The sequence below is a fragment of the Musca domestica genome, unplaced genomic scaffold (genome assembly GCF_030504385.1).
Source record: "Musca domestica strain aabys unplaced genomic scaffold, Musca_domestica.polishedcontigs.V.1.1 3, whole genome shotgun sequence".
Taxonomy (NCBI): domain Eukaryota; kingdom Metazoa; phylum Arthropoda; class Insecta; order Diptera; family Muscidae; genus Musca; species Musca domestica.
In genome coordinates, this window is record NW_026712299.1 from 1,587,977 (window position 1) to 1,608,763 (window position 20,787).

The 20,787-nt window shown below is 35.9% G+C and overlaps 1 protein-coding gene across 2 annotated transcripts in view; it reads right to left on the reverse strand.

Annotated features, from left to right (window-relative positions):
- Positions 1-20,787, reverse strand: part of LOC101894701 (uncharacterized) — a 183,234-nt gene that overhangs the window by 53,097 nt on the left and 109,350 nt on the right. For both annotated transcript variants that reach the window (XM_059124566.1, XM_059124565.1), the window contains exon 3: positions 2,896-3,078. In XM_059124566.1, coding sequence (XP_058980549.1) covers positions 2,896-3,078 — 183 coding nt within the window. The remainder of the gene's footprint in view (positions 1-2,895; positions 3,079-20,787) is intronic.

Sequence of the window (20,787 nt, forward strand, 5' to 3'; positions counted from 1 at the left end):
GCTTATTTTCGCTTTATTTTTCAAAATCTTGAACCCCCAGTGGGGGAGGTACCAGAAGAAATGGTGCGATCCCTACCATCTTTACAACGCATCATATGTTGGTGGAAATATTGACATGTATCGAGTCTGAATGTAATCGGCTGTTAATTTCGCGTTTTACGAGCTTCATGAATATTAAAATTGTTGACCCTTTTTGGGGGAAACAACTGGACCAATATATTCCACCTTCACGCCAGACCTTGGTTTAAAACGTATTGTAGTGTGTATAATTTGAAGACAATCGGACTCTTACATCACATTTTTTAAGAGTTATAATTCTTCAAAATGTTGACCCTTTGTGACGCAGGTACTTGATGGAGTGGACCGATATTGTCCATTTTCGCCCTAGCACTGGTTCAAATATTAGGATTTGCAAAGTTGGAGCCAAATAGGGTGATCCTTTCTCTTTCTGTGCAATAAATTCTTTTCTTTGAAAATGTGGGCATTATGTTGGATAGGTACCAGAAGGAGTGGACCGATATTGTCCATCTCCCTACTCGATCTAAGTTTGACAATAATTTTAAAATGTACCAAGTTAGGGCCAACTTGCCAGACGGACGGACATCGCTAGATCGACTCCCAATGTCCTAAAATGGATTTGGTCCAAAGAGACATAGGGTCTAAAACCGTTATTTCTACTAGGCATGTTTTGAACATATCAAATGATACATACCCTCACTAGCCATAAGGCTGAAGGTATAAAAAGTGCTGATAAGATTCGCATGTTAAAAGAGTTATAATTATCCGAAATGTTTACACTTTGTAGGGGAGGAGTTCATAAAAAATGAGCTATGCGAAGTTTGTAGCAAATCGCTGACTTTCTCGCTTGTTACGAGAGTTTTAATTATTCAACATCTATTTGGATACTCCCTTTCAGTGTTATAGGGTTAAAAGACGGATTACCGGATGAACATAGCTAGATCAACTCCAAATGCCCTGAAATGGATTTTGTTCAGATAGACCTAGGATCTAAACCTGTTTTTCGATGAGACATAATTTGGCCATATACCCGATTATGGTAGAGGATATACAAAGTAGTGAAAATCTACTGTTTCGTTTCGCAGAAGTAAAATATTTTTGGGTTGTCGTGAAGCATCTACTTGGATCACAATACAAACAAGTGAAAAAGCAGTAAGTTCGGCCGGGCCGAACTTTGAATACCTTCCGCACTTGACAGGAATTTACAAATTTTCAAAAATAATTCCGCTAAATAATATTGCAAAAATCATAGAAATACCGAATATAGGGAGTTATCGTTATATTGGTGCCTATACAAACCTGTATATGTATATGGACCTATATATGCAATTTTCTAACATAGACTGTAGTACCCATTGGGAACTTCAAATTTAGAAAAAATTCCGGTGGATAGTGTCGCTAATTTTACCAAAATTCCGAATATAGGGATGTACCGTTATATGGAGGGCCTATACGAAGACGTCGACCTGTATGAGCAATTTTCTCTCATAGGATGAAGTAAACAGTAGGAAATTCAAACTTGAAACATTATCGGTGAAAAGTACGACTCAAATCATCAAAATTCCGACTATGAGGAGGTATGAGACAATTTTCCGTCACAGGCTGTAACAGCCATTAGGTACTTTAAATACGAAATTTAAAAAAAAAATTCGATTGATAATGTCGCTAAAACCGTCAAAATGCGGAATATATGTATGTACCGAAGACGTGGACCCATTCCAATCGACGAGGCTTGTCCGCAGGCAACATTCTTTGCGTCAGTTGAATTTTGTTCGGGAACAAATGCAAATCAATGCGAATAATCCGTTGTAAAGTGGACCCAGCCATGCCCAACTGCTGAAAACGGCGTTTTTGGGATGTTCTTGGGGACCTCTCAACACTGGCTCGTACGGCAGCGAAATTCTCGGCCGATCGCCTTGGTCGACTTTTATATGGCCTCTTCGGATTTGAAAGAGTCTTACCTGTCGAAAATTTTTCGTGTAAACGCTTAATGGTGTTCTTAGAATGCGCACTTCTCACATGTTTTAATGTTTTAAAAGCAGAGCGCAGAGCAGAGTATTGGTTCAAGGTAAAAATCTGCTTGGACTGACGCTTCAAACGCGGTATGTCATTCAGCGATCTCTGTCAAAAGTTATGGCGTTGCCAGATGGGTCCGTCGAATATGGGCAACCCTGTATAAGCAATTTTCTGTCATAGTATGTAGTATCCATTACGAGCTTCAAATTTGAAAATTGCGACACAAATCAACAGAATGGGAACTTATACTGACAATTTACAACAAATTCGGGTTAAAATTGTGACTAAAACACCAAAAAAAAACCTTGTCTACGGTTACATATATGTATGGGAGCAATTCCAAAAGTTGGACCTATATAGACCACAAGTCCTGCGGACGAAACACACATCTGGGTAAAATTTTGTCAACCTACTTCAATTCGTTTGAAAGTTAGAGTGGTTTCCACAGACGAACGTCGGTAAATCGACATAGAATTTTATGTTGGTCAAGAATATATCTACATAATTTGTAGTGTAAAATGTTTATCCGATCAAGAATTTTGCTGCTGTAACAATAGTGTTGGAGAACCCCAAGTTTTTCCAAAGAATGACGGGTAATGTTCATGGGGATTGGGAATTTCACGACAAAATACGCCAAGCGCCCTGTGTCAATTCAAAACGCTGAGGTTGGTAAAAATGATGTGGCCCTTCAAGCGTGTTAGTGATGGCAAATTTTACCTTATAGGTTTTCATTATTACCGTCTTTATTATGAAATTATAAATATTATCAAAAATTATATTTTTCGTCTACTTATCAACTCAATTCTATAATCATTTGATCCAAATAATTTGTGCAGTCATTTATCCCTTGAAATAACTTACCATCAAACGAATCAAAGAATCCAAAGTTAAGTATCGATGGATTGGGTTGAAGGAAAGGATAACCAGATCCGGTGTCAATTACTCCCTTAAAATCATGGAAGTCATCACCATCATCCGTTTCGGCTTTGGTTGATACACGGCGAGGATAGCCAATCACTTCGGCATCATCACTTGGATTGCGTGCTGGAAAAAAAGAGAAGAGATAAATTAATTACTCAATATTATTTAATTAATATATTAAAAATTTTACAATAGAAAAGCAATCAGTTTTAATCTTAAAAAAGTATTTGCAGATTGCTTAAAGCTACTCTAATTAAATTTTAATTTTTCCAACCAACAACAATTTCCACTTTCCTACAAAGTAGACTCAAATCATTAATCACTTGGGTGATTAATGAAAACCAAGGCATAGAACTTTGACGGTAAAGCCTTTTTCATTGTTCGAAAGGATAACGAAGTAATTCGTCTATTTTTAGGGCGCCCACAAAATTTTGCAACAATACACCAGACGCTTGTCCATTAGCTTCATTGTCATTAGTGGAATATTTAAGGTTTTACAACAGATTGAAGCTTTAAACAATTTCTGGCACAGAGAATTAATGGTCAGCAAGAAATGAATGACTACCCCATAGAAATTTATTTTTAAAAAAGTTACAAACTTCCCAAACCTCATTTCAATATTGTCTTAATTTTGACAAATGAACATTGCCGCAAAAGAAGAATTTATGAAACAAAACCAAGGGAGGTGCTAAGACAGCACCAGAAGCAACTGTTGGCGCGCCATCATAACTGAGACAGGTGTTAATGGTTAATGAGTTGATTGTTTTCGTTTTCTTTTATTGTTTTCTTTTTTTCAACAAAAAATTCTAATTAAAATTGTATTGTTTTACACAGCTGGCTCAGCTTATTTCATATTGCGGTAATTGCTCGATTTTGTGAGTCCTACTCCCACAAACAATGACAAGCCGGCCCGAAGGCTTTACTGTTGCGATAAAATCCTTTTGATTAATTTTTGTTAAAATTTGCATAATAAATATTTTAATTCAATGTTCTGCCAAAAATTACACCAGCAGCATTTATGTAATTAAAAATAAAACTGAGGGAGGTTAGAAGTGGCTGGGTAAATTATGTAATGCCCTACATAAAAAGTACAGAATAAACCAAAAATTCGAGAATTTGTTAAAGACTCATATCTATATTAATAAAAGAGTGAAGTAATTTTCTGACTGACTGACTTAAAGATTCGTCAACGCCTATACCCTTTGGTACATCTATCATACACCCCATCAGTGACCCTCACACCAAATGTAAAAGTACTACCTCCATTTCTTCCTCAAAAAAAGGGGATCACATGTAGTACATTTAAGTACTTTTCGTCCCGTTCTAATATCAAGCAGGCTGAAGGTAGAATCTTGAAATGTTGGGTGGTCCGAAGGGGTCAGATAAGGCTGGTTTTTTGGAAATTTGTGCTAGAACGGTACGAAATCTACAAAAAGCTACTACATATGGTACTCTTTGGAGAATAGAAAGCAGTAGAGCTATAAATCTTAAATTTGCAATGAGGGTCACGGATGGAGAGTATAATAGATGCTCCAAAGGATTTTTGGAAACCAATTGCACCAATGGAGCTGCAATCCGGAAGTTTTAAAATAAGATTACTATTCCATAGTAGGACTGAGGTATGTAGGTAGTTTTCGTCTCATAGATATGTAGCTAGTTTTCTTCTCATACAAGACCAGAAGGTCTTCTCATAGAAAACAGGAAGGTCTTCTCATAGAAGACCAGAAGGTCTTCTCATAGAAGACCAGAAGGTCTTCTCATAGAAGACCAGAAGGTCTTCTCATAGACGATCAGAAGGTCTTCTCATAGACGACCAGAAGGTCTTCTCATAGAAGAACAGAAGGTCTTCTCTAAAAAGAAGGGCAGGTCTTCTCTTAAAAGACCAAAAGGACTTCGCATAGAAGACCAGAAGGTCTTCTCACAGAAGACCAGAAGGTCTTCTCACAGAGGACCAGAAGGTCTTCTTATAGAAGACCAGAAGGTCTTCTTATAGAAGACCAGAAGGTCTTCTCATAGAAGACCAGAAGGTCTTCTCATAGACGATCAGAAGGTCTTCTCATAGACGACCAGAAGGTCTTCTCATAGAAGAACAGAAGGTCTTCTCTTAAAAGAAGGGCAGGTCTTCTCTTAAAAGACCAAAAGGACTTCGCATAGAAGACCAGAAGGTCTTCTCACAGAAGACCAGAAGGTCTTCTCACAGAGGACCAGAAGGTCTTCTTATAGAAGACCAGAAGGTCTTCTCATAGAAGACCAGAAGGTCTTCTCATAGAAGACCAGCAGGTCTTCTCATAGACGATCAGAAGGTCTTCTCATAGACGACCAGAAGGTCTTCTCATAGAAGAACAGAAGGTCTTCTCTAAAAAGAAGGGCAGGTCTTCTCTTAAAAGACCAAAAGGACTTCGCATAGAAGACCAGAAGGTCTTCTCACAGAAGACCAGAAGGTCTTCTCACAGAGGACCAGAAGGTCTTCTTATAGAAGACCAGAAGGTCTTCTCATAGAAGACCAGAAGGTCTTCTCATAGAAGACCAGAAGGTCTTCTCATAGAAGACCAGAAGGTCTTCTCATAGAAGACCAGAAGGTCTTCTCATAGAAGACCAGAAGGTCTTCTCATAGAAGACCAGAAGGTCTTCTCATAGAAGACCAGAAGGTCTTCTCATAGAGGACCAGAAGGTCTTCTCATGGAGGACCAGAAGATCTTCTCATAGAGGACCAGAAGGTCTTCTCATAGAGGACCAGAAGGTCTTCTCATAGAGGACCAGAAGGTCTTCTCATAGAGGACCAGAAGGTCTTCTCATAGACGACCAGAAGGTCTTCTCATAGACGACCAGAAGGTCTTCTCATAGACGACCAGAAGGTCTTCTCATAGACGACCAGAAGGTCTTCTCATAGACGACCAGAATGTCTTCTCTTAGAAGAACAGCAGGTCTTCTCTTAAAAGACCAAAAAGTTTTCTAATAGAAGACCAGCAGATCTTCTCAAAGAATACCAGCAGGTCTTCTCATAGAAGACCAGAAGGTCTTCTCATAGAGGACCACAAGGTCTTCTCATAGAAGACCACAAGGTTTTCTCATAGAAGACGAGACGGTCTTCTCCTAGAGGACCAGATGATCTTCTCCTAGAAGACCAGACGGTCTTCTCCTAGAAGACAAGACGGTCTTCTCCTAGAAGACCAGAAGTTCTTCTCATAGAGGACTAGAAGGTCTTCTCATAGAGGACCAGAAGGTTTTCTCATAGAGAACCAGAAGGCCTTCTCATAGAGTACCAGAAGGTCTTCTCATAGAGTACCAGAAGGTCTTCTCATAGAGGATCAGAAGGTCTTCTCTTACAAGACCAGAAGGTCTTCTCTTACAAGACCAGAAGGTCTTCTCTTACAAGACCAGAAGGTCTTCTCATAGAGGATCAGAAGGTCTTCTCTTACAAGACCAGAAGGTTTTCTCATAAAAGACCAGAAGGTCTCCTCATAGAAGACCTGAAAATGGTCTTCTCATAGATGACCAGAAGTTGGTCTTCTCATAGAAGACCAGAAGATGGTCTTCTCATAGAAGACCAGAAGATGGTCTTCTCATAGAAGACCAGAAGATGGTCTTCTCATAGAAGACCAGAAGATGGTCTTCTCATAGAAGACCAGAAGATGGTCTTCTCATAGAAGACCAGAAGATGGTCTTCTCATAGAAGACCAGAAGATGGTCTTCTCATAGAAGACCAGAAGATGGTCTTCTCATAGAAGACCAGAAGATGGTCTTCTCATAGAAGACCAGAAGACGGTCTTCTCATAGAAGACCAGAAGATGGTCTTCTCATAGAAGACCAGAAGATGGTCTTCTCATAGAAGACCAGAAGATGGTCTTCTCATAGAAGACCAGAAGATGGTCTTCTCATAGAAGACCAGAAGATGGTCTTCTAATAGAAGACCAGCAGATCTTCTCAAAGAATACCAGCAGGTCTTCTCATAGAAGACCAGAAGGTCTTCTCATAGAGGACCACAAGGTCTTCTCATAGAAGACCACAAGGTTTTCTCATAGAAGACGAGACGGTCTTCTCCTAGAGGACCAGATGATAGAAGACCAGAAGACGGTCTTCTCATAGAAGACCAGAAGATGGTCTTCTCATAGAAGACCAGAAGATGGTCTTCTCATAGAAGACCAGAAGATGGTCTTCTCATAGAAGACCAGAAGATGGTCTTCTCATAGAAGACCAGAAGATGGTCTTCTCATAGAAGACCAGAAGATGGTCTTCTCATAGAAGACCAGAAGATGGTCTTCTCATAGAAGACCAGAAGTTCTTCTCATAGAGGACTAGAAGGTCTTCTCATAGAGGACCAGAAGGTTTTCTCATAGAGAACCAGAAGGCCTTCTCATAGAGTACCAGAAGGTCTTCTCATAGAGTACCAGAAGGTCTTCTCATAGAGGATCAGAAGGTCTTCTCTTACAAGACCAGAAGGTCTTCTCTTACAAGACCAGAAGGTCTTCTCTTACAAGACCAGAAGGTCTTCTCATAGAGAACCAGAAGGTCTTCTCATAGAGGACCAGAAGGTCTTCTTCTCATAGAGGACTATAAGGTCTTCTCATAGAAGACCTTATGTTCTCATAGAAGTTTTAAATTTGGTACATTTTCGATTTGAGTGAACCGAACATTTAGTATTGATTGTATGGAAAGGGTTAGATTTCCGAATTTGGTATTGACGGCAGAATTGGTATGAAGTGTATTATAGAAAAAGTTTATATTAATTCAGTAATTTTTATTCGAAATCTGGATTTGGAAAAGTACTTCAATGTTGTTGTGCACCAACCTTTTCGCCTAGAATAGGTTCTCTACTCCAAGCCATTGGCTTTGATAATATAATTTTTCCGTTATATAACTTTTTGTTAAATCTTTCCAGGTTATATAATACCTATGGTGTAGGGTATATGTAATGCCAAATATTTGCCCTTATAAGCTCTATTACAGAAGCAACATATCGTGTAACACTTTCAACCAACACTACCCCCAACTAATTTTCATAATTCCTCGTAAGTCGCAATTCTTCTTTGTCTTCCTTTTACACACCTTTGTGGCGGTGTCACATTGTCTCAGCATTTGATAAATTAAGACCAAATCTTTGTGGGTAGCGGTGTTGGGTTATGACGCTGGTATGCAACAAATTTTCACCTTCATAGCGAGCTACTTTATTTTAGTGGGTAACGGTTTGTCTTGGTGTTTTTTCGTGGTTTTGCAACTCATTTGTTAAATGGTATATCTTCTAGGCTGTTTATTATTTAAGGTATATGGTGGAGGACATCCTGACACCTGCACAGATGGACGATACTTTTAGGGTAACTAGCATCATATGGTTGTTTGTCTTCCTACGTTTCTTTCATTTACAATTTGTTGGAAAGTATTTAATACAAAATTATTACAAGGCTGCCCTTCTTGTAGAGGTTTGGTTGTAGGATTTGTGAGATTTCCCACAGTAATGTAAGAAATTCCAACCAAGGGTGGTGCTAGTAATTAGCAAATGAACATTTTGTCACCATTTTTAATAAGTACAACAATTTAGATAGGAAAGTTTAATATTCATTGAAGCTTGAAATAAATTATCAAAGTAGGCCTGTTGGTATTTGGAAAAAAATACTTTTAAAAATCCAATATTATTCTGGCTAAGATAATCTAAAAAATCTATGAATATCCGAGTGAAAAATTCTAATAAAATAAACCGCTGTGTTCAACAAAAAATTATTGAGAAATTATATTAATTGGTCTGTCAGTTCTTGAAAAAAGGTTCGCAATAAAATCAACAATTATTCTTATCCTTAAAAAAATATTTTTTTAAAATCCACGTTTATTGGTCCTTGAAAAAATATTTTTTTAAAAATCCAAAATCTATTAATCTTTGAAAAAATATTTTTTTTAAATCCACATTTATTGGTCTTTTGGTCCTTGAAAAAAAATATTTTTTTTTAAAAATCCAAAATCTATTGATCCTTGAAAAAATATTGTTTTAAAAATCCAAAATCTATTGATCCTTGAAAAATATTTTTTTAAAAATCCAAAATCTATTGATCCTTGAAAAAATATTTTTTTAAAAATCCAAAATCTATTGATCCTTGAAAAAATATTTTTTTAAAATCCACGTTTATTGGTCTTTTGGTCCTTGAAAAAATATTTTTTTAAAATCCACGTTTATTGGTCGTTTGGTCCTTGAAAAAATATTTTTTTAAAATCCACGTTTATTGGTCTTTTGGTCCTTGAAAAAATATTTTTTTAAAATCCACGTTTATTGGTCGTTTGGTCCTTGAAAAAATATTTTTTTAAAATCCACGTTTATTGGTCTTTTGGTCCTTGAAAAATATGTTTTTAAAATGCACGTTTATTGGTCTTTTGGTCCTTGAAAAATATGTTTTTAAAATGCACGTTTATTGGTCTTTTGGTCCTTGAAAAAATATTTTTTTAAACACCACGTTTATTGGTCTTGTGGTCCTTGAAAAATATTTTTTTTTTAATCCACGTTTATTGGTCTATGAAAAAATATTTTTTTTTAATCCACGTTTATTGGTCTATGAAAAAATACTTTTTTTTAATCCACGTTTATTGGTCTTGTGGTGTATGAAAAAATATATTTTTTTTTTAATTCCTCGTTTATTGGTCTTGTGGTGTATGAAAAAATATTTTTTTTTTAAATCCACGTTTATTGGTCTTGTGGTGTATGAAAAAATATATTTTTTTTAAATCCACGTTTATTGGTCTATGAAAAAATATATATTTTTTTTAAATCCACGTTTATTGGTCTATGAAAAAATATTTTTTTTTAAATCCACGTTTATTGGTCTATGAAAAAATATATATTTTTTTTAAATCCACGTTTATTGGTCTTTTGGTGTATGAAAAAATATATATTTTTTTTAAATCCACGTTTATTGGTCAATGAAAAAATATTTTTTTTTTTAAATCCACGTTTATCGGTCTATGAAAAAATATTTTTTTAAAAGCCACGTTTATTGGTCTTTTGGTCCTTGAAAAAATATTTTTTTAAAAGCCACGTTTATTGGTCTTTTGGTCCTTGAAAAAATATTTTTTTTTAAATCCACGTTTATTGGTCTATGAAAAAATATTTTTTTAAAATCCACGTTTATTGGTCTTTTGGTCCTTGAAAAAATATTTTTTTAAAAATCCACGTTTGCTGATCCGTGAAAAAATATTTTTTTTGAAATCCACGTTTATTGGTCTTTTGGTCCTTGAAAAAATGTTTTTTTAAAAATCCACGTTTGCTGATCCTTGAAAAATATTTTTTTTAAATCCACGTTTATTGGTCTTTTGGTCCTTGAAAAAATGTTTTTTTTAAATCCACGTTTATTGGTCTTTTGGTCCTTGAAAAAATGTTTTTTTAAAAATCCACGTTTGCTGATCCTTGAAAAAATATTTTTTTTAAATCCACGTTTATTGGTCTTTTGATCCTTGAAAAAATATTTTTTTTAAAATCACGTTTATTGGTCTTTTGGTCCTTGAAAAAATATTTTTTTAAAATCACGTTTATTGGTCTTTTGTTCCTTGAAAAAATATTTTTTTTGAAATCCACGTTTATTTGTCTTTTGGTCCTTGAAAAAATATTTTTTAAAATCCACGTTTATTGGTCCTTGAAAAAATATTCTTAAAAAATCCACGTTTATTGTATTATGAATTCGTGAAAAAGTACTTTTTAAAAATTCAAATTTATTGTTCTGTTGGTCTTTGAAAATTTACTTTCAATCTCTTCCTATGTCCTATGGACATTTTCTCCAACTAAATTAAATTATTTATAATTTCCACACATGTGGTCTTAATTAGTGTCAAAATAGTCTATCAACATCTTCCTCCTCCCACCATCGCCCACAAACAACTGTTCACAAATTGTCTGATTTATTGATGACATTTCAATTAGTATCGAATTAACACTTCAAATGAATTTCAACACACATATCGAATGGACCAAGTCCACAACGCCATGACCAGATAAAATTAAATTAATACAAAATGTATTCAGGACTCCCCGTTTAAGCTTTCAATTTCCAGCAAAATCTATTCTCTTTTGTATCCGAAAACAAATTCCCAGGATTCCACAGAATATTTGAACAAATTCTCTTTCGTCTTAGACTTAATTTACTTTAACGCTACACAAAGCGATTAGTTGGACATAATGTCTGGGACAATATATCACAGCTGCCTTTGATGATGATGAGGACGACGACGCTGACGCTGATGATGAAGAAAATCTCCTAGACATTCTAATAAAATTAAGGCTAAAACAAAACAAAAAAACCGAAATTGTTGTTGCTTTTGTGAGTAGCCGGCTACTGATGGTGTCCACCGAGAATTGTCAGTAACATGAACATGCCTGTCAATCACACAATGGTCAAATGGGAATTGACTACAAAGAAAGACACTGCAGACCGACCTATGGAAAGAAATAAAAGATGACAAGTGAATTGGGCAAAGGTCAATTAAGGAATACCCTACATATTTAAAAGAATATTTTTTCAAGGACAAAACGAGGATTTTTAAAAAATATTTTTCCAAGGAATATTTTTCCAAGGACCAAGCGTGGATTTTTAAAAAATATTTTTCCAAGGACCAAACGTGGATTTTTAAAGAATATTTTTCCAAGGACCAAGCGTGGATTTTTAAAAAATATTTTTCCAAGGACCAAACGTGGATTTTTAAAGAATATTTTTCCAAGGACCAAGCGTGGATTTTTAAAAAATATTTTTCCAAGGACCAAACGTGGATTTTTAAAGAATATTTTTCCAAGGACCAAGCGTGGATTTTTAAAAAATATTTTTCCAAGGACCAAACGTGGATTTTTAAAGAATATTTTTCCCAGGAATATTTTTCCAAGGACCAAGCGTGGATTTTTAAAAAATATTTTTCCAAGGACCAAACGTGGATTTTTAAAGAATATTTTTCCAAGGACCAATAAACGTGGATTTTTTAAAGAATATTTTTTCAAGGACCAAACTTGGATTTTTAAAGAATATTTTTCCAAGGACCAATAAACGTGGATTTTTTAAAGAATATTTTTTCAAGGACCAAACTTGGATTTTTAAAGAATATTTGTCCAAGGACCAATAAACGTGGATTTTTTAAAGAATATTTTTTCAAGAACCAAAGGTGAATTTCTAAAGAATAGTTGTTCAAGGACTAAACGTAGATTTTTTTGAATAGTTATTCAAGGAAATATTTCTAAAGAGTATTTTTTCAAGGATCAAAGGTAAATTTCTAAAGAATATTTTTTCAAGGATCAAAGGTAAATTTCTAAAGAATATTTTTTCAAGGATCAAAGGTAAATTTCTAAAGAATATTTTTTCAAGGATCAAAGATGAATTTCTGAAAAGTATTTTTTCAAGAATCAAAGGTGAATTTCTAAAAAATATTTTTTCAGGGACAAATTGAACGATTAACCTGGAAAACCATCTTCAGGTCCATTATTATCCCAATGTCACATGTTTGTATGTGATAATAACTCTCCCTCACGTAGGGCACTTGAAACGAATAGACAGGACGACATCAACTACTTGTGTTAGTTCAAGTGACAATGAACCAATCAACACCATACCTTCCCAATGGGACGGCATTCACATATGTACATAGATTGACTGAAAGATACTCACGCATGCACACACATACACATACAGACACAGATAATCTAGAAAAACACTATTCCCTAATGGGGATAAAACAAGGGATGACATTTTTTTCTGTTGCGGCAAATCAATAAACTGCGACTAGTGGCCAAACGAAAAAAGAGAAATGACAAAAACTCCACTTGACAAAGAAGAAGGCAAAAACGTCCCAACAGAAGCAACAGATTTTGATTATATCCAGACGGGGCGAACTTAAACATGGACGTACATATGATGGAGAAGGTCACGCACACACACACATTCGTTGTAGGAGTTTGATTTACTTTTGCCGAGAATTTAGAATTTAGTAATTGAATAATTCAGCATTGATTGAGATTGTCAGGTGTCATTTGATGGATGCCAAAAGGTCTTCTATCGTTATGTAACATTTGATCTTTGTTTTGTGAATTTTCATATGTTTCCCCCAAACATGTCGTCCTTGGTCGTTGAGCAGAACTACGCTCAAGCCTAATTATGTGTCAGCCAGTAAGACATAAAACATCAATTTTAGAAAAGCAAACGATGAAGGTCTTAGGTGGCGATAATGTTGGCATTTTCAAAATATCCAATGTTATATGTAGTTTTGAAAAAGGTCGTGTTTATATTTTTGGTAATGTTGGAAGTATTGGTAAAAGTTGTCTACAGTGGCCTGATGTCCAAAAAACAGTGTTATAGTCTACAGAAGGAGGTATATGTAGGTGATATAACCAACATTGGCTATATTGAATATGGACGAAACCTGAACGAATGTTCAAAGTGAGTCAACCCTTGGACTTTGAAGCCCTAGCTGATCCAGACAGATTTACCAACTCCAGTATAAAAAATAGTTCTGTCAAAAAATGAGTCACCAGGGGTACTCCTCTTTGCTCCCACAACTTAACGAGATACCTAGAATTTCTGATAGACTGTGTACAAATTTGACTTTCTACGCCAACAAAATTCAGCAAAAACCGAGTTCATCTTCCAAACCTGCAGATATAATTTTATTGTAATATTTGATCGTGTGGAACTGAAGGTCTATATGAAAGTTAAATTAACAGCTGATCATATCCTTTGATTGAAAAAAACATGTAGGTACACCAAGTTTGAAAAAAAATCGCAGACTTGCCTTTTTGGGAGAGGTACCACATCGGAACTTGCCTAAGAAAAAAAATTGGAATACATGAAATTTGTATAAAATTATTCCAAATTTTGACCCGTTGCGGTGGAGGTACCAAAAGGAGTGGTCCGACATAGTCAATCTTCACACCTGGTTTTGTGGTGGAAGAAATATTCAGATGTGCTGCGTTTAAAGGGAATCGTATGCTAATTTTGCGTTCTACGAACTGCATGGCTATTCAAAATTTTGACGCCTTGTGGGGGGAGGTACCAAAAGGAGTGGACCGATATAACCTACTTTCACATTATATAGCGTTTAGGTATATATAGTGGGATGGGCAAAATTTGAAGACAGTCGGATTCTTATTTCACATTTTATAAGAGTTATAATTGTATAATTAAATGTTGACCCTTTGTGTCGGAGGAGTGAGCTGATATTGTCCATTTTCGTACCAGATCTAGCACTAACAAAATTTTGAGATTTTCAAAGCCTGCACAAAATCGAATGATGCTTTCACAAAAAAAATATTATTGAATTATTTTCTTCGAAATTTTTGAACTTTTGTGGAAGTTGCAGAAGGTGTGGACAAATATTGCCCATCTTCGAACTCGATCTGAATTTGATATTAATATAACGATGTACCAAGTTTGAACTAAATCGGATACTTCCTCGAGAGTTATAGTGCGTACCAACCTGCCAGAAAGACGGACGAACACCCTAGATCGATTTCAAATGCCCAAAAACGAATTTTCTTCAAAGAGACCTAGGGTTTAAACCCGTTATTTCGGCGAGTCACGTTTTGGCCGTATTAAATGATATATGCCCTCCCTCTAGCCATGTGGCTGAGGGTATAAATAATACTTTGTATTGGACAAACGAAATGAGCTAAAATTCTGAAGTTCACTGATGGAGTGCAGGAAAGGTTTACCAAAGGGTTTTTGGTAATTCGAACGTTAAAGTTACGATAAGTTCTAAAATAATGCTAAACTTCCAAAATGGTACCAAAATGGTATTAAATCTAAAATTTGTTAAAAGGGCCACGGTTCAAGTGTTGCTTGGACATATGAAGGTGGTTTCGGAAATGTGTACCATAATTGTACAAGAAGTATTAAATGGTATTTAATTTGGATTTGAATGAAGGTATGGAAGTAAAATTCTGAAAATGTGATTTTAAGATTTCTGATGGTATCAGTGTTTGAAATTTGGAGGAGGATATGAAAAAGCGTCCTAAAATTTTACGAAAAGTACTAAGTGATACCAACTTCGGTATTAGGTGCAGGGAATAGAAATAGAAATGTAAAACATTATGAAAGTCTTCAGAGTTTTTGAGGTATGGGCTAAGGTGGCGCAAAAGAAAACTTTCAAATCAAGCGATCTTGCTGGCCAGTGAAAATCGCCAAAACAAGAGATTAGGCACCGATAAATGCATCCTTCAGCATATCGACTTTGGCACGTGCTGTGTGCGCCGTTGCACTGTCATGTTGGAACCACATGTTTTTCTTAACCTATTCCAACTCATCAAGTTGCGGCAAAAATAAGTCGTTGATCATTGTTTTGTAGCCTCGCCATTCGCAGTATCCGTTTCTTCGAAGAAAAAAGGCGAAAAAAGACTACACCGAAAAACTCATCATACAGTGGCTTTGAGCGGGTATAATGGATCTTCGTGGGTTACACTCGAATTTTCAGTGCCGCAGAAGCGTAAATTTTGATCATTTGGAAATGGGTCTTATGACTATAGATTATTTTTAATGAAAAACCAGTAAAGAAAGTCTTAAAGTCGGGCGGGGCCGACTTTATGATATCCTACACCGCCTTGCTAATTTAGTAGAGCTTCGCATAACAATTAAAAGTTTTTATGGGAGAATTCAATCATACACGCTATAAATGTAGATATAATTTACAGTTCAAAGGACTAAATATGCCGAAGCATTTGTATCTTTTAAATTCGGACTTGTATTGCCCATTTGGTGCACAATTAATTTGAAATCGGATAAAAATATATATGGGAGCTATATCAAAATCGAATAAAATTTGGCAAAGATATTTCTGAGCTGTATTTGATATATTTCCCAGAATATGGTTGTTACGGAGTGCATGTTACGGCTGTGGGTAAAAAATATAACAAATCGGATGAACAATATATATGGGAGTTTTGGCTATATCTGAACCGATCTTCACCAAATTTGACATACTAGCTTCTAGACTCAATTCGGTCGTAAGTGCCAAATTCCATCCCATTTGGGCAAATATTAGACGTTTGGTGCACAATAAAAGGTAAATCGGACGAAGTTATATATGGGAGCTATATCCAAATCTGAACCGATCTCGATAAAACTAATAAATATTGTATGTTACAAAGTGCATATCACGGCTGCGGAGGACAAAAACAACAAATCGGATGAACAATATATATGGGAGCTATAGCTATATTTGAACCGATGTCGATCAAATTTGGCATACTTATTTTTAGTCCTAATTTGGTTGTATGTGCAAAATTCCATACTATTCGGGCTGATAGTACACGTTTGATGCACAAAAAAAAAACAAATCGGACGAAGATGTATATGGGAGCTATATCTAAATTTTGGTCGATTATCTCCAATTTCAACAGGGTTCGTCCTTGGACCAAACAAATGATTTGTGCAAAATGCAGAAATAATTTAATTGTAATCTTTGACCGTGTGGAACTGAAGGCCTATACGAAAGTTAAATTAACTGCTTCTCATATCCTTTGATTGGAAAAAAGGAAAAAATATACCAAGTTTAAAAAAAATCGCTGACTTTCCTTATTGGGAGAGGTACAACACCGGAACTTAGGTAAGGAAAAATATTGGGATACATGAAATTTTAAAAGAATTATTCAAAATTTTGACCCGTTGCGGGGGAGGTACCAAAAGGAGTGATCCGACATAGTCCGTCTTCACACCTGGTCTTGCTTTGATAGAAATATTGAGAAGTGCTGAGTTTAAAGGGAATCGGATGCTAATTTCGCGTTCTACTTCATGGCTTTTCAAAATTTTGACGCCTTGTGGGGGAGGTACCAGAGTGGACCGATATAGCCAGGAGTGGACCGATATAGCCTACCTTCACACTAAATTGTGTGTAGGTAGAAATATGGGAATGGGCAAAATTTTAAGACAGTCGGATTTTTAGTTCACCTTTTATAGCCTTTGTGATGGAGGTACTTAATGGATTGAGCCGATATGCTCCATTTTTGTACCAGATCTGGCACTAACAAAAATATTACGATTTGCAAAGTTTGCACAAAATTGAATGATTCTTTCTCCAAAAAAAATTATTATTGAATTATTTTCTTCGAAAATTTTGATATTTTGTGGAAGTTGCAGAAGGAATGGACAAATATTGCCCATCTCCGAACTCGATCTGAGTTTGATAATAATATAACGATGTACCAAGTTTGGACTATTAGTTATTGTGAGCACCAGTCTGCCAGATGTACGGACGGACGAAAACCCTAGGTTGATTTCAAATGTCCTAAAACAGATTTGCTCCAAAGAGACCTTGGGTTTAAAACCGTCATTTCGGTGAAGCACGTTTTGGCCGTATCAAATAATATATACCCTCCCTAGCCATATGGCTAAGGGCATAAGAAATACTTTGTATTGGACAAACGAAATGAGGTAAAATTCTGAAGTTTGTAACGCGAGTCACTGATGGAGAGCAGGATATGTTTACCAAAGGGTTTTTGGAAATTCAAACGTTAAGGTACCACCTGGTATTAAACTAAATGGTATTAAATCTAAAATTTGTTAAAAGGGTCACTGTTCAAGTTTTGCCTGGACATATGAAGGTGATTTCGGAAGTGTGTACCATAATTGTACAAGAAGTATTAAATGGTATTTAATTTGGATATGAATGAATGTATGGATGCGAAATTCTGAAATGTGATTTTAAGATTTCTGTTGGTATCTGTGTTTGAGATTTGGAGCAGGATATGAAAAAGCGTTCTAAAATTGTACGAAAAGTACTAAATGATACTAACTTCGGTATTGTGTGAAGGGATAGAAATGGAAATGGAAATGTAAAACATTTTGAAAGTTTTCAGTGTTTTTCGGGTATGGGCTATTCGCCCAGGCGATCAGAGGAGGGGGTTTTTACAAGGTGGCGCAAAAGTAAACTTTCAAATCATGCGATCGCCAAAACGGGAGATTAGGCGCCGGGGGAATGCATCCTTCAGCATATTAATTGTGGCACGTGCTGTGTGCGCCGTTGCACCGTCCTGTTGGAATCACATGTTTTTCTTAACCTATCCCAATTCATCAACTTGCGGCAAAAACAAGTCGTTGATTATTGCTTTGTAGCTTCTTCATTCACAGTAACCGTTTGGCCCGCGGCGTCTTCGAAGAAAAAGGGCGAACAAAGGCTACAGCGAAAAACACATTATACAGTGACTTTGAGCGGATATAATCGTTCTTCGAGGGTTACAAGCGAATTTTCAGTATCCCAGAAGCATAAATTTTGATTATTTACGTACCCGCAAAGATGGAAATGGGACTTATGACTATAGACTATTTTTGATGAAAAATCGTCTTCTTCTGGGCGGGGATTAAGGATGGCTTGAGCGTATGTTAGACCGGATGGGACTTTGATGCCTTTGGACCTAATTTTTGCTTAAAGACCGTCGGTTGATATACATTTGCGTAGCTCGTCGTATGGGCAATGTCGACGGCGCTTCCATGACATCCTCGGTTACAGCAGCAATATTCTCTGCATAACAGATACTCCGGGGTCTGCCACGCCCTCAGGCATAAGGTATTCTATCTACAGAACCCTGACAGATCTTCAGTAGCCATTTTATGGAAAAAATACCAAAATCAGGACTTTTCGTATAGATTCATTTAGATTCCTTGGAAACACAGTAATCTGCATTGTACCCTTTCTGTGGCGATCAAAAAAAAAAAAAAAAAAAAAAAAACAAAATAGCCAATAAAAAGACGAATACAACAAAAGCCCCTCGTACAAAGCAAATTGAATGAATAAATGAATCTTTGACAGCAAAGACTACTACTTTTGTGCTTCTTCATTTGTCTGTCTATCTGTCACGGGGTGCATTTGTTCTATGTCTGTCAGGCTGGCATCCAATGACAAAAAGGGAGACAGACAACTTAGAAAAAAAAAAAAAACATGAAAAACGACTCAAACGACCGACCACCTGTCGCCTGTTGTCGCTCTGTTTGCTGCTGTCCATCTGCCGGCCAAGTGTAGCAACTCTTAAAAGTGAAAGCGCCGAAGATTTCTATCAAACATCCATAGTCGAGAGCATTTGTTCATACAAATGTGTTGTATGTGTGTGTGGGTATGATGTCTGGCAATGAAGTGGGAATCAATCCTTTTTTTTGTCATTCTTACTTTTCCAATAAGGACATGTGTGCTTCCATCATAGATTCATTCTTCAAAATGGCTGTAGCAACAGCGTTGGGAATAACAAATAAACTTCGGCACTATTCAAACTCTTCAAGAGTCAGATACAGACACAGACTCGCAACGAGAGGGCGAAAGAGCGGGAGAGTTCGTTTGGATGTTAACTAATATGAAAGCAACTGCTGATGATGCTGCTCGTCCACTGCTGCTGTTGTTGTAGATTACCCTCATTGTAGGCATCAACATCGAACTCATCAATGAATGAATTGTGGCCACTACTCTTATCCATGGCGCATTTGGTTTTGTTGCTGTTGGTAATACAATGCCAAGCAGTTGGGTCAGTGTTGAAACTCTTTTCATTCTCGGCAAAGTATGATCCAGCAACCAATGTTGGCAAATGTATTGCAGTAATGTATATTTGAAGATATGTAGTAGATATCAGTGTGTGCATGTGTGTGTGACAACATATGTTTGTATTGCAAATATGTCTGAGTAGTTTGCATGTCCTATTGAAAATGGCCATAGTAATAAAAGAGCCTGTCGCAGCTGTTGCCATTTTTTAAGTGCAACCAATGTATTCATGACAAAAGTGCCTGCAATGTGGTTATAGAAGGACTTATGAAGGCGGATGATATGGGTTTCGGAATGTTTGAGGTCTGAGGCAAGTTTTGTGTTTGTTCTTCAAATGTGATAAATTTTCCAATGTTGAGCATTTAATATAAAAACGTTATCTTTAAATAATTTTTAAAACTTTTATGAAATTTGAAAAAATTAAAAAATCGATAGTTTTTGAATTCAATTTTTTAAACTCAGGATTTTTTTAAGAATTTGAGACTTTTTGTTCTTTGGGTATGATATCTGAGCCATTCCTTACCACGTAAATGAGTTTTTCTTGCGTATAATTACCTGAAATGGAAAAGAAAAAATAATACATTAGTATGTCGGTATTGATTCGTAGGAAAATATTTTACGCACTGCATTTTTATACAAAACAAAAAAAAAACGAGTAAAAAACTGCAAGTTCGGCCGGGCCAAACTTTGAATACCCTCCACCATTTAGAACAATTTTCAAAAAAAATAAAATCCATTAAAAATTCTGTTAAAATCTTAAAAATACCGAATTTAGCCGTTTATTAGGGTCTATACGACGACGTGGACCTGCATAAGCAACTTTTGTAACAAGCTTTTACAATATTCAAATGCGAAACTTGAAAAAAATCTGTTTATAATGTAACTAAAATCATCAAAATACCGAATATAGGGAGATAAAATGGGGGTTATAAAACGTGGACCTGCACAAACAATTTTCTGGCAAAGGCTGTAGTATCCTCAAATATAAAATATACGGTCTTCAAATATAAAATCTGAAATAATTCCGGTAAATAATGTCGCTAAAATCATTAAAATACCGAAAATTTGGGAGGTACCATTATATGGGGGCTATACGAAGACGTGGATCAGCACAGACAATTTTCTGTCTTAGGCTGTAGTATTCTATACGAACTTCAAATACCAAATTTGAAAAAAATCCGATGAATAATGTCGCTAAAATCAACAAAGAACTGAATATCCGGAGGTACCGTTATATGGGGGCTATACGAAGACGTGAACCAGCACAGACAATTTTCAGTCTTAGGTTGCGGCATTCATTACAAACTTCAGATATCAAATTTGGAACAATTCTGGTGGAAAATGTCCCTAAAATCATTAAAATACTGA